This window comes from Chiloscyllium plagiosum, unplaced genomic scaffold (assembly GCF_037043375.1).
Source record: "Chiloscyllium plagiosum isolate Xiang-an unplaced genomic scaffold, Cpla_swu_hap1 HiC_scaffold_48, whole genome shotgun sequence".
Lineage (NCBI taxonomy): Eukaryota > Metazoa > Chordata > Chondrichthyes > Orectolobiformes > Hemiscylliidae > Chiloscyllium > Chiloscyllium plagiosum.
The window spans coordinates 9,729,905-9,741,976 of NW_028270186.1; the positions used below are offsets into that span (position 1 = coordinate 9,729,905).

Here is a 12,072-nt window from a genome sequence, read left to right on the forward strand (position 1 = left end):
CCTGCCATTGTTCAAAGTAACCAATTCCAGACAAATCAGTACCTCTGCTTTTACGACACCACTTGAAAAAAAACCAAAGACAACATAACCTTGTTAAAGGAGCAGCATCGTTACACTCATTTGACAAATTTTTGCCCAATCATGGAATTCATCTATATCCTTTTATAGCATCATTTATATTCTTCATGATTTACAATGCTATCTATCTTTGTGTCACGACAAAAAAAACCTGCAGATGCTAGAATCCAAAGCAGACAGGCATGAGACTGGAAGAACACAACAAGCCAGGAGGTAGAGAAGTCAACGTTTCAGGTATAACCCTTCTTCAGGATTATCTCAGTGAACTGAGCAATCATACCTTTGTTTTCTTTAACCAGATCATTTATATAAACTGAAAAAAAGTTGAGGCCCGAGGACTGATCCCTGTGGCACACCACTCCATAATACATCTTACTAATGGAAAATGACCCATGTATCCCTATTCTCTGTTTCCTCTAAGCTTGCTAATCTTCTATCCATGCCAACATGAACTTTTATGTTCCACAATAACCTTTGATTTGGCACCTTCTCAAATTCCTTCTGGAAATCTAAGTTTAGTCCATCCCCTTGTTCCCTTTTATCCACAGCACAGGTTACTTCAAACAACTCAAAAAAGATTGAACAAGATTTGCCTTTCACAAAACCATGTTGAATCTGCCAGATTAACCTGAACTTTTCTAAGTGTAGTGAAATACTATCTTTAAGAAGAGATTCTAACATTTTCCCCACTGTTAAGCTTTTTTCAACTTAACATTTGTTCAGCTAAATGGCCTATTGTTCCTTGCTTCCTGTCTCCCTCCTTTCTTAAATAAATGAGTTACATACCTTATAAAAAGGAACAGCTTTCCTCTTACACCTGGTAAAACACACAAGAGCCTCAGTGCAGCATCTGTCACTTTTCAAAAATTTAGGATCCCAGTATCATTTTCAAAGGTTAATGGGCCTGGAATGATTTAATCCACTTTTACTGGCCACTGCGGAAACAGTTTTCTCAGCAAGCCAGGAGCTGTAGAAACTTGCTCTGCAGTTTCCTCAATCCTCCTCAGTAGGCAGTGCCAGCTTAACTCATTATTGTGCACCCAAATGCCATGAATATCACAAGTTATAACAGGTGGGCTTTTGAACATTATTAGTCAAAAAGAGACATTTGAGTTTAAAAAGAGCAGCAGACTGGAAGAGAGGTTAAGGAAGAGAGAGGACATTTCAAGGTAGAAGCATCTACTGTCCAACATATCTTTAACTTAAATTGAAATAGTGGTTTTGTTTGGCCAGTGTACCATCACCCATGAGTGAACTCTCTCCAAGGGAACCTTTCTTGGCTTATTTGGAGTTCTGCCCCCTCCGCACTTGAACACGGTGGCCACTCCAGAAATCTGAGCTGGCTCTGCTGCTTTGCTGAACCTCCAGGCCAAATGGAAAATTGCAACTGGCATCTTGCAATTTTCTGGAAGACAATTTTATGAGGCTGGTAACCCACCAGATGCAGGTTGCTGGGTCTGCCACCCTATAAGTCACCTGCACAAAAAAGACCTGAAAATGGATGGAACCGGTACGTCAGCCAGTATGGTATTTTTAGCACCCACTTGCCTCTATTCCTAGTAGCAGAAGAGGCTCAAAATTTAGAGAAGAGAATCTGTTCAGAAACAATGAACCAACAAGCTTTCTGTTGGAAAACCTCAGACTGCATCAAGCATATCCCGGGCATGGCAGGAACACTGTGCGAGAGTTTTGGATGGCCAAGAACCTTTGCAGGAGACTGGCCAATCATAATACTCTCTCTTTTCGAGAAAGGACGCCACCACCCCAACAATGTTATATGTCACTATCCCTTAATTCATCGCTCACTTTGATTGCATTGTTGCCAGATGTGGGTTACAGGAGAAAGTGGGGAGGTGAAGATGAAGGAGCATGAGAGGTTGCCACACACACCTTTGAAAGCAATCTTCAACTATGTTCACAATACTCATCAGGAACTTCAGGATGGGTCATGGACTGAATGGGGGGGACTGTAATGGTTTCATGACAACATCTGTCATTAAGATGATTTTACAGCCAGAACCTTACAACATTCAAACCTTAAGAGAACTGCAAGAAGCGAAATGAAAATGATAGTGACTGGAAACAGCTGAGCTCTGTTGTGACCTCATGACTGTCATATTATTCATAGGCATGTAAACCTTAATTCCAATGATGCTGTAAATGAATTTAAGTGAACATGGTGCAACTCTGATCGAGATTATGACAATTTAATCTTCAGTCTGCGCTAAACTGGCACCTGAAATGGCTGCGGAGGGTATGACAAATGACTCACTACCGATTGGCTGTGAAGAGCAAAGTCAACATTACATCATTGTCTTAGTTGCTTCTTCACAGAAGTATCTTTTCAGACGTCTTGTCTGGATTTTGTGTCACTGAAGCTGGGGAAATGAATTTCAAATCTGATGGGTTTATCTTTACAGGCACAAATGGCAAATAAATATTTCTGGATAAATTATGATTTAGCTAAAAGCAGAGCAAGGGAGAGGGAAAGTGATGGTTCCTTGATGTATCCCCAAAAATCTTAGTGAGCAGCTACTTTGAGCTGTTTGTGACATGCAAACCAGGATCATATTATTTGCCCCGGCATGCTTTCAGCAAAGAGGATTTTCCTGGGAGTGAAATTTATGGTCCACTCTTCCTGGACAGCTTCATTACATGGGATGCATTTAACTATTTACTGTTCACTTTAATGTTAGCATTTTAATGCAATCTTTCAGGAACTAAAAATTTTGATTTTGTTTTTAGGGGGAAGTAAAATATAAAAATGTCAATTTACTTTTGGCACATATTTACTGCCAATGAGAAATCTTAAGTTATTCACCTCTTCTTGCCTCCACTTCTCCATGTTTTTCATCCCATCTCTCCAGAAAGCATGGATTTGTGTAAAGTAGCAGTCACAAATGAACAGTTATATCACATTGTGAACATGTAAAAGCTTTTCACAGAACTGATTATTAAATAAAGTTTGACACGAATCCATTTAAAAAGATATCAGGTCAAACGAACAGAAGCTTGTCCAAACAAGAGTTTTTAAGGAATGCCTTTAAGATTGAATGAGGTGGAGAGGTTCAAAGGTTCAGGGAGGGAATTCTAGAACTTAGAATCAATTGAATGTGTGGCTGCCAATGGTGGAGCAATTAAAATTGGGAGATATACCAGAGGGCAGAATTGAAAGAACACAGATACCTTGAAGGCTTGTCAAGCTGAAGGAGATTAAAGAACTCAGGAGTGGTGAAGCCTTGGAGGGATTTTTAAAAAAAGAAGAGAATTTTAGGATCCAAGCACAATTGTGATCGGTAAATTGGATACAATAAAAATGAGGACAAAGGCTGCAGAGTCCATCCAGTACTTGTTATGTTCATCAAGGGCAAGCCAAATGTAGCGAGCATTCACAAATCATTCAAAAATAGCAGGATTCGCAATTAAACCCAATTTTCTTTTCAGCTGTCCAATAACACAGATGCTTTCCAGCAGAGTTCACAGGATAGCAAAAAGGAACTAAAACATTGACTAATTTTTCCCTTCATGAGTCTAGAGGAGAGGGCTAAATTTGTTCAGCTCAAAGAACACACAGATTGGTAACTGAGCCTGAGGTTTGTCAAGTATGTGTGCCTCAGCATCATATTTGGTTCAATTGACCATGTGGGAAGCAAAGTCTCATTTTAAAAAAAAGACGATTTGGCTTCCACAGTGAACCTGAATATTTAATCTGCCGTGAGATTAAAGCAATGAGTAAAGTGTCAATATTTATGCAACCAGAGGTGCAGAAAATAATTAAATGCTTTATGTCAGAATAACATATATGCCAGAAAGGTTTGGCCAGACTATCTTCCTTCATGATGCTGGAAGTGATTAACTTTGAACTGTTTGAACTGACAAAATAAATTGTTTGAGTTCATCTCTTTTTTGCATGCTTTCTTTAGTGCATTGCTGTACTCTTTGACAAAAGGGAAAGAAAACCTTGGAGTCTGATGAGGATTTTTCTCTCATTATTTCAACCTTTCTTCCTCTCTGCTTTTTTGTTTAGATATAATTATTGTCAGTTTTCTTCATTTTCTTGTTTATCCTTCATCTTACGTCTTGTTCCTCCTCTGCATTATTTGGGTTTTTCATTCTCGGGATGTCGGTGTCGCAAGACCAGTAATTACAGCCCATTCTTAAGTTTCCTTGAAGAGATGAGGGTAGCCACATTGTTAAATAAAACAGATTCGCTTGCTAGGGCATTTCAGATGGTAACCACATTGCTGTGAATCTGGAGTCACATAATATGTGAAGCTGCGTAAGATGAGCAAATTTTCTTCCCTAAATCACTGCATCAGGTGGATTTTTTTGTGACAATCCAGTAAGTTTGTAGTCCCATTAATGATCCTCAGTTTCATTCCAGATATTATTTAATTGACTGAATTTAAGTTTCCCAGCTGTTATGGTGACTTTTGAGCTGGTGTCTCAAATAATTCGTTCAGGATTCTGGATTGCCAGACGAGTAACATGTTCATCAGTTCTGGATCCTCACTCTGATCAAATTGCAAGGCATTCTTACTCTTGATTTATCCCTTCAGATAATCAAAGTAAGTGTGAGATTGTTCATAAGCTCCCACCGTTTTCCCTTCCCCAGCACTGACCGAACCATAATTCTTCCTCCCTCATTCTACCTTAATTGGACCATTGATGATTCCACATTCCCTCCAATTCAACTGAAAAGATAGAAATATTTCTTCATTTAAAATTCATTTAATGCAATTGAGTTCAATTTGGAAAATATTTTTCAGGCTTTTAAAGTTAAAACAAATATGCTTGAGCTTCAGCCTTCTTTCTCTTGTTCCTTCTGAATGATAGTATTTCAATGGTGATCCCCATGATAGAAACTATCAAGCGTGGAATAATGAGAAAGTCAGACAAGTCACATTAGAGCAAAGATAACAACTCAGGCTGTTTACATGGTGTGTTGGGAGATTAAAGATATGGATCAAATTCCAACAAAAGGATGAATGCCCTTTGTGTGTTCTTCTACTGAAACAGACCACAAACTTCAACAAAAGAAATAAAATTCAACTTGCTCTGGCTCAGAGGGCCTGTTGTATTGAAGTACATTGAAGCATTGAATACCTGAGGAGTCATGAGAAAACAAAGTCGATACGAATTTTACAATGTCAAAACCAGAATGAGATAAACACACTGCAGAGAACAAAAATTGTTGATCTGTCTCAATGTTAAGGCTTGCAAATAAATAACATTATTAATGATCAGCATCTTTGATTCATTCAAATCTCTCGTATGCTGTTCAGTTCAAATTTTGTCACATCAACCAGGTTTTCCTTTACAGACTTGGCCCGGTTTATATTTTGATACAGGATTGGCAAAATCTCACAAACAGATACGAGTTTTATCGTTTTAATATAAATGGGATACCAGTCAAAATGAGAGACAAAGAAAACATACCTAGCATCTCATTGCACATCAGTGCTAGCATGGCATTGTTAATCTGAAGTTATCAGAGTAGGATGCACCTCAGCCAGCAAATAAATTTCCAAGGCTCCAATAACAAAATAATTTAGGAGAGATTTTTAAAAGTGGCATAACGGTGCTCCATGTTCAAGTATATGTAAAATCTAATTCCTGAGAAAGCATTGAGGATACTGGGCTTGTATTTTCTCAGAAACCGGAGACTTTAAATTCTCATCATAATTTGTTATATTTACAAAATTGAACAGCAAGTTGCAGCAAATAACTCAAGTTAGGGTGGCACAGTGGCTCAGTGGTTAGCACTGCTGCCTCACAGCACCAGGGACCCAGAATTCATTCCAGCCTTGGGCAATTGTCTGTGTCGAGTTTGCACATTTTCCCCATGTCTGCAGGGGTTTCCTCCCATAGTCCAAAGATGTGCAGGCCATGCTAAATTGCCCATAGTATCCAGGGATGTGTAAGTTAGATGCATTCGTCAGGAGTAGGGAAGGGTACAGGGTAGGGTAGGGTATAAGGTAGGGAAATGGGTCTGGGTGGGTTACTCATTGGAGGGTTGGTGTGGACTTGTTGGGTCAAAGGGCCTGTTGTCAGAGTGTAGGGATTCTAATTCTAATTCTGAATTCCACAAGTAAAAACCATTCAGGGAAGTCAGCAAAAAATATTTTACTTTACTGGTAATAATGTTCAATAGAAAGCCACTGATGTGTGAGGAGATTCAAGAGAATAAGACACATTTCTGGAAAAGGAAAAGATTGAGCAAAGTAAAACAAGGCACATGATTGACCTAACAGAAAGGCTTATTGGACCTGTTGGCTTTCTCTTGGAAGGTGAAGGCTTGAGTTAGGTAGAAAAGGATGAATGGGCCACTTTAACACCTCTTGCTTGCAACTGATAAGGCAATTGAGCAACCAAGAATGAGTGGAAGAACAAGTTCAAATCGATGCATTAATTTAAAACAAAAAGAAAATAGCAGTTTCATGTGATCAAAGTACCATTCAATGTTGCACTGCACTAATACCCACATAGACCAAATACCAAATTTTGACAGCTCTGTGCACTGTATGAGCAGACTGCATTTGGAAATGTGAAGTTCAGCCCAGATCTAATAATTATATTGAAAAGAACAAGTTATCAAAGCACTAGATGAGGACACCAGTGGACTAGCCCCTTATAAATATCTTGCCAATGCTTGCTGACTTGCCTCACGGATGGCCCATTTGACGAAGTACTCCAGTGAGACCCAGGGCCATCAGGACAGGAGGTAAGAACAAAAAGCACAAACAAAAGTTTTCTTTTGAAATATTGTTTAAGTTTATGAAAATTGGTTTTCTCTGACCTTGCCTTGTTATCTCAGTGTTCTATATTTATCTGGAATGGATGTATAAAATACATGCATGTATTTGTTTATATTTTTCCCTCTGTCTTTTCTAGCCATGACTGGGCTCGTAGTTCCTCCGATGTGAGACTGTTTACTTCTGTCACTATATCACATTCCAGGGAGCAAAGTTCGTCCACTACAAAAATACCATCACCAGAATCCACAGCTGTCAAAAATATTAGCAGGCGTTCCCTTGGAAGCCAGGAACAAAGCTGACTTTCTTCATCGAATGGACTGAGTGAATTCCCCATAGTGTTGTGGAAAACTCAGTTTCACCTGCATTCAAGGAATCGCCTCAAACTTATGGAAGTGATGGACAAAGTGGTGGGGGGTGAGGGGGAGCAGTGAGAGAAGAGAGAGAGATCTTAAAAAAATGCTATTTTCTATTTTGGATAACAGTTTACGTGGCAGTTCTTTTCTGTTAGAAAGTAAATCTTTGGATACAAGAACTGGCTGATTATCTAGATACTTAAATAAATCAGACAGAAGATCTTTTTCTAAAATTCAACTGAATTTAAAATATTAATAAATTGCTCAGTATGTGTGGTAAGATTAGAAGTTAATAGTTTAAGAAATATTACAGTAATTTAAAGAGACGGTATTCTTTATTGTTAGCTTATCTGGGCTGCAATTCAGAAATTACAAAACTCCCAATGTATTGAATGGTTTTAAGCACCTCTGAGAATGAAATGGAACTATGCAGATCACAGGATGGCTCCAGGGTTAGTCCCATTTGTGGACTGATCAGGGTCAAGATCATACACTGATTCTGTAATTGGCTGAAGCAATTGCTGGGTTAGGGAAATGTGTCAACCAATCCAATCCAAATATTTCCTGCCAGAAAGTGCATGCATAAGTGTGTTTGTCACACTGTGTAATGTCTGTAGTGCACTGTGTGTGTGTGGTACATGAGTGTTGTGGGGCAATGTGTTTCATATAGGTGAGAGGTATGTTTGTGGTGTGCATGTGTGAGATCCATGTGTGTGGTACGTGTGTTCCGTGTACAGGTGATGCGCATGTTGAGTGTGTGGTATTTTATATAGTAAGTGTAAAATTGGCATCATCCTGGCAGACCATAAGGAAATTCTCTTGTAAGAGATAGATGACTGATGGGTGTGGTTAACCTGCAGGTCACTATTCTTCAGGCGAGGGGTGAGGTTGAGAAGGCAGGACCTTCATGGGAACTTCAGCCAGGAATTGAACCCATACAGTTGGCGTCATTCTGCGTCAGAAACCAACCAACCAGTCAACTGAGCTATCTGAGTCCCATGTATATGTGCTGTATGGTCTGTGTGTTTTGTGTGTGTGATACATGTGTGAAGAGTTTGGGTAAAGACAAGACTTAGCTGCCATGTCTTTATTGAGCAGATTGTTGACATTCACTGTCTATGTTTACACATTAATGGCTATTTTAATGAGGTGTTGGAGTTTACTGTATCACAACAACATTCTTCAGGAGATACATGACGAAAATAGAAGCAGAAAAATGAGCTGTGCAAATTCTTTTCACCAAAATATTTTTCTTTTTGGATTTATTTAATACCTCCCTTTTTCTCAAACATACTTATCCCTTTGTTGTTGTGTTCCTCTGGAAACAGTTCAACAATTCTAATTGTGTTGCAGGGAGACTTCATCCATCTGTTTCACATAAGATGATGGCACAATGAAATAATGCTTACAATAGTTTTCAAATTATTTCAGTTTCAGTGGGCCGAACAATGAGATTGAGGGTCACCTCTCTCTGTTGGCCAGCAAGGATCCAAATTAAAATGCTGCAACAGGTATGAATCCACATCTTCAAACTCAGGACAAGCCAAATGAATAGTTATAGAGGTCACAGATGATGAAGTATGTGAAAGTGAAGTTTAATAGTAAGTTGGATTCGAATTGAGTGTCAGAGTGATGTTGAGAGCTCCAAACAGCAACAGGGAAATAGCTGTAAGCATTTGGTGCTCTCATGGTTCAAGATCAAAAAGCATGCTATGTTTACCAGTCCTCACCTTAAACAAACGCAAACTTCCAGGCTGAAGTAGGAAAATTGAAATTAGGGATAGCAAACTATCAAATTTAAAGATCCAGGCATCTTTTTTGCCTATAAGCAAATTAAGCTCCAATCAAGGGATGGCAAATAAGAACCCATTTACTAAAAAGCTTTAAATAACAATTAAGAGGTACACAAGTTATATTGTTATGTTCACAAGGACAGCAGTGCAAGTTTAAATTAGGCCAGAAAAGTCTTTACACTTTCTAATTAGTTCCTTCTTGCTCATTTGCACTTTTCTTATAGAACACAGCAAAGACTATTACCAAATGTATGAGACAATTTCACCAGTGAGCATTCTTCCAGACTATTCTTACACAGCTAGTTGTTTGTTTCACACGAAGATGTGTGCGAGCAGTGCAAGCTGACAATATGTCAGAAAATTGATCCAACCTGTTCCCCTCTCTAAAACACAGTACTGAACTACCTCGATGAGGCAACCAATACAAGAAACATTCAATTAAAGTGCAAATATCAGGGAAGGTCAGAGCCTTGGAATTAGGCTGTAAAACAATAATTTGCCGAAAATCTACTCTGCTGTTTCGTGGAGGTATTAATCCTACTGTTTAATTTCTGGTGATTTGAAACAGTAAAATGAAAGGGAGCTGTCTCTCAAATCAGAAGTCTACCATTCTCCATAAAATAGGCTGGCCAGCCTCAGCCTGCTGAATAGGTTAACCAAAATGAGTACTGTCACTTTAAACTGAGAGACTGAGCCTGTAACATATTGTATAAAGGTTAATTGATTTGAACAAAAGTGAGAAAAGTTCCTTGCACTTCAACACTGACTTTATAACTCAAATCCATCAAGAAGTTTGATTTTTTTAACTGGCATATTCAAATCATCTGTTTGATTTAATCTCCTCTCACTGAGCGGTGAGGGAGAAAAACATGCCAAGGTTGGAAATCTAAATGATCAGAACATTGCTGAAAATGCACAGCAACTCAGTCAGCTCTAGAATGGTCTGCTGCATATGGATATACAAAGAACACAGTTTGAAATATCAGCATTTTTTTTAACAAGCTACTATAATCCTCTCAACTCTCCCGCCTCCCCCCCCCCCAACCTCCCAGTTTAACATTTTGTTATTATTCTAATCTATTCTACACTCTTTCTCCATGCATGGTTAAAATTAAGATTAATGACAATATCTTTTCTCAATCACGTCTTCACAGAACCTCAAATCAAAAGTAACACTACACTTGTCAGGGTTCCTTTCCTTTTAGTACTAGCCAAATTTAAAACCAGAGACTTGGTGTATCCTGCTCACTGATTCTTTGATGGTCGCCCCGATTATAGTTCTTGGTTTCTTCAAAAAGCACTGACTAAACTCGCTGTGCATTTCCAGCATTTGTGATTTTTAAAATTTTGCATCTATTCCTAGGCAACACATCCTCAATACGAACAACTTTGATGTGTTTTGTATGTGGATTATAAATACTGCCTTGCATTTGTGTTTTTTTTTTGCTGGGAGGGGAGGGAAATCTGTAGCTAAATATTAACATATCCATTGTGTTGAAATTTCATAATACAGTATGATGCAAAGGTAAAGTTTCTTCCTCAAGAGTTTGATTTGTAATAATTTTGTTGCACCTTTTGGCCTTTTTATTTGCATGTTTGATCCATGTAATTTTGGAACATAAAACCCTTGTATCCTTTGATATTTTGTAAGGCGATTCAATATATTTTCGTCTGCTGGCTCCATCTTTCAATTCAGCGATGCAGGAGTCTGCTTTGCAAACTAAATTACTTCTTTAAGGACTTCATGTAATTCTTGGGCCTTGATGAGTTAGGTGATCTCTCTCAGACAGGAGGGCAGGAAGCAGTAAGAACTCCTGTTCAGGGTTGCAACCAAAAACTCAAAATGATCTGTGAATATGATTTGGCTACTGTGCAAGAAGATGATGAATGCCCTTGATGAGCGAGTGGTCCCCTGACACATTATCTTACACCTGAATATTGTTCACTTGGATGAGATGTTAGAGAGGAGCCAATGTCCATCAACACTGCAAGAAGGAATCAGTGCCTCCAAGAAAGAAAATAAGGAGGGAAGAACTTGAACAAGAGTGTGACAAAAATGTTGAACTTCTTCAAAGAAAAAACTGTTCCAATTTTGTTTTTTTGTTATTATGATGCCTGTCCTGTTGCCCATGTAACCAGCAAAACTTTTAAAACCAGAAAAGCAAATTTTGTTCTTATGTTTGCAAAACCTTAAATGATCAGAAAAAAATTTTGAATAAAAAATGTCACTTTTTGTGTTCATCAAGGTGAGGACATAATGTTTACAAAACACTCTGCACGTCATTTACTCTCCAGCAACAAATGAAGTACATTTCTGGGTGTAATACTTCAGGAAGGATTTGAATGCATTAGATAGAATGTGTAACAGGTCAATGAGAAGTGTACTGGAATGAGAAACTTCAGTCATGAAGATAGATTGAAGAAGAACGGACTGTTTTCCTTGGAGAGAAGGCTGAGGGTAGATTTGGTCAAAGGTTTAAAAATCATGAGAGATCTGGACAGACTAGATCTGGAGAAATAGCTCCCACACAAAAAATGGATCAAGAACTGGTTGCCATAGTTTTTAAGTATTTTGTAAAATGAGGAGACAGTGGGGTGACAATGAACTTTAACATACGAGTGGTTCGGGTCTGGAATTCCACTGTCTGGAATTATGCAGGACATGGATTCAATTGAGACATTCAAAACGGCACTAGATTAATTTTTAAATGAAAACAATGTGCAGGTTAAAAGGAAAAGGCAGGGTGTGACTCAAAGTCAAAATGTTCAGAAGGTCAGAACAGACACAGTGGGCCAAATGCCTCCTCTTGCAACCAACTTACAGATATAGCATCTTTAAAATAGAAAAATATGGCAAATTTGACATTGGACACAAAAGGAAAATTACAACAGATGACTAAAAGCTTCGTAAAACAAGTATAATCAGCACCTTAAAAGAGAATGGTGAGAGAGAGAGAGAGAGGTTCAAGAGGATAGTTCCATGTCTTGGCAGCAAAATGCAATGCAGCCAATGATTAGAATCAGGGATACTCAAAGCGCACAAATGAGTCAATGCATATATCTACAAAGAGTTTTGGGTTACAGGATACT

At 38.5% G+C, this 12,072-nt stretch overlaps 1 protein-coding gene across 4 annotated transcripts in view; it reads left to right on the forward strand.

Moving 5' to 3' along the window:
• The window catches only part of LOC122543076 (transcription factor COE2), a 267,093-nt gene extending 255,872 nt beyond the window's left edge, over positions 1-11,221 (forward strand). For all 4 annotated transcript variants that reach the window (XM_043681302.2, XM_043681301.2, XM_043681304.2 and 1 more), the window contains one exon: positions 6,973-11,221. In XM_043681302.2, coding sequence (XP_043537237.1) covers positions 6,973-7,004 — 32 coding nt within the window. In that variant the 3' untranslated portion in view covers positions 7,005-11,221. The remainder of the gene's footprint in view (positions 1-6,972) is intronic.
• Positions 11,222-12,072: the final 851 nt, after the last annotated feature.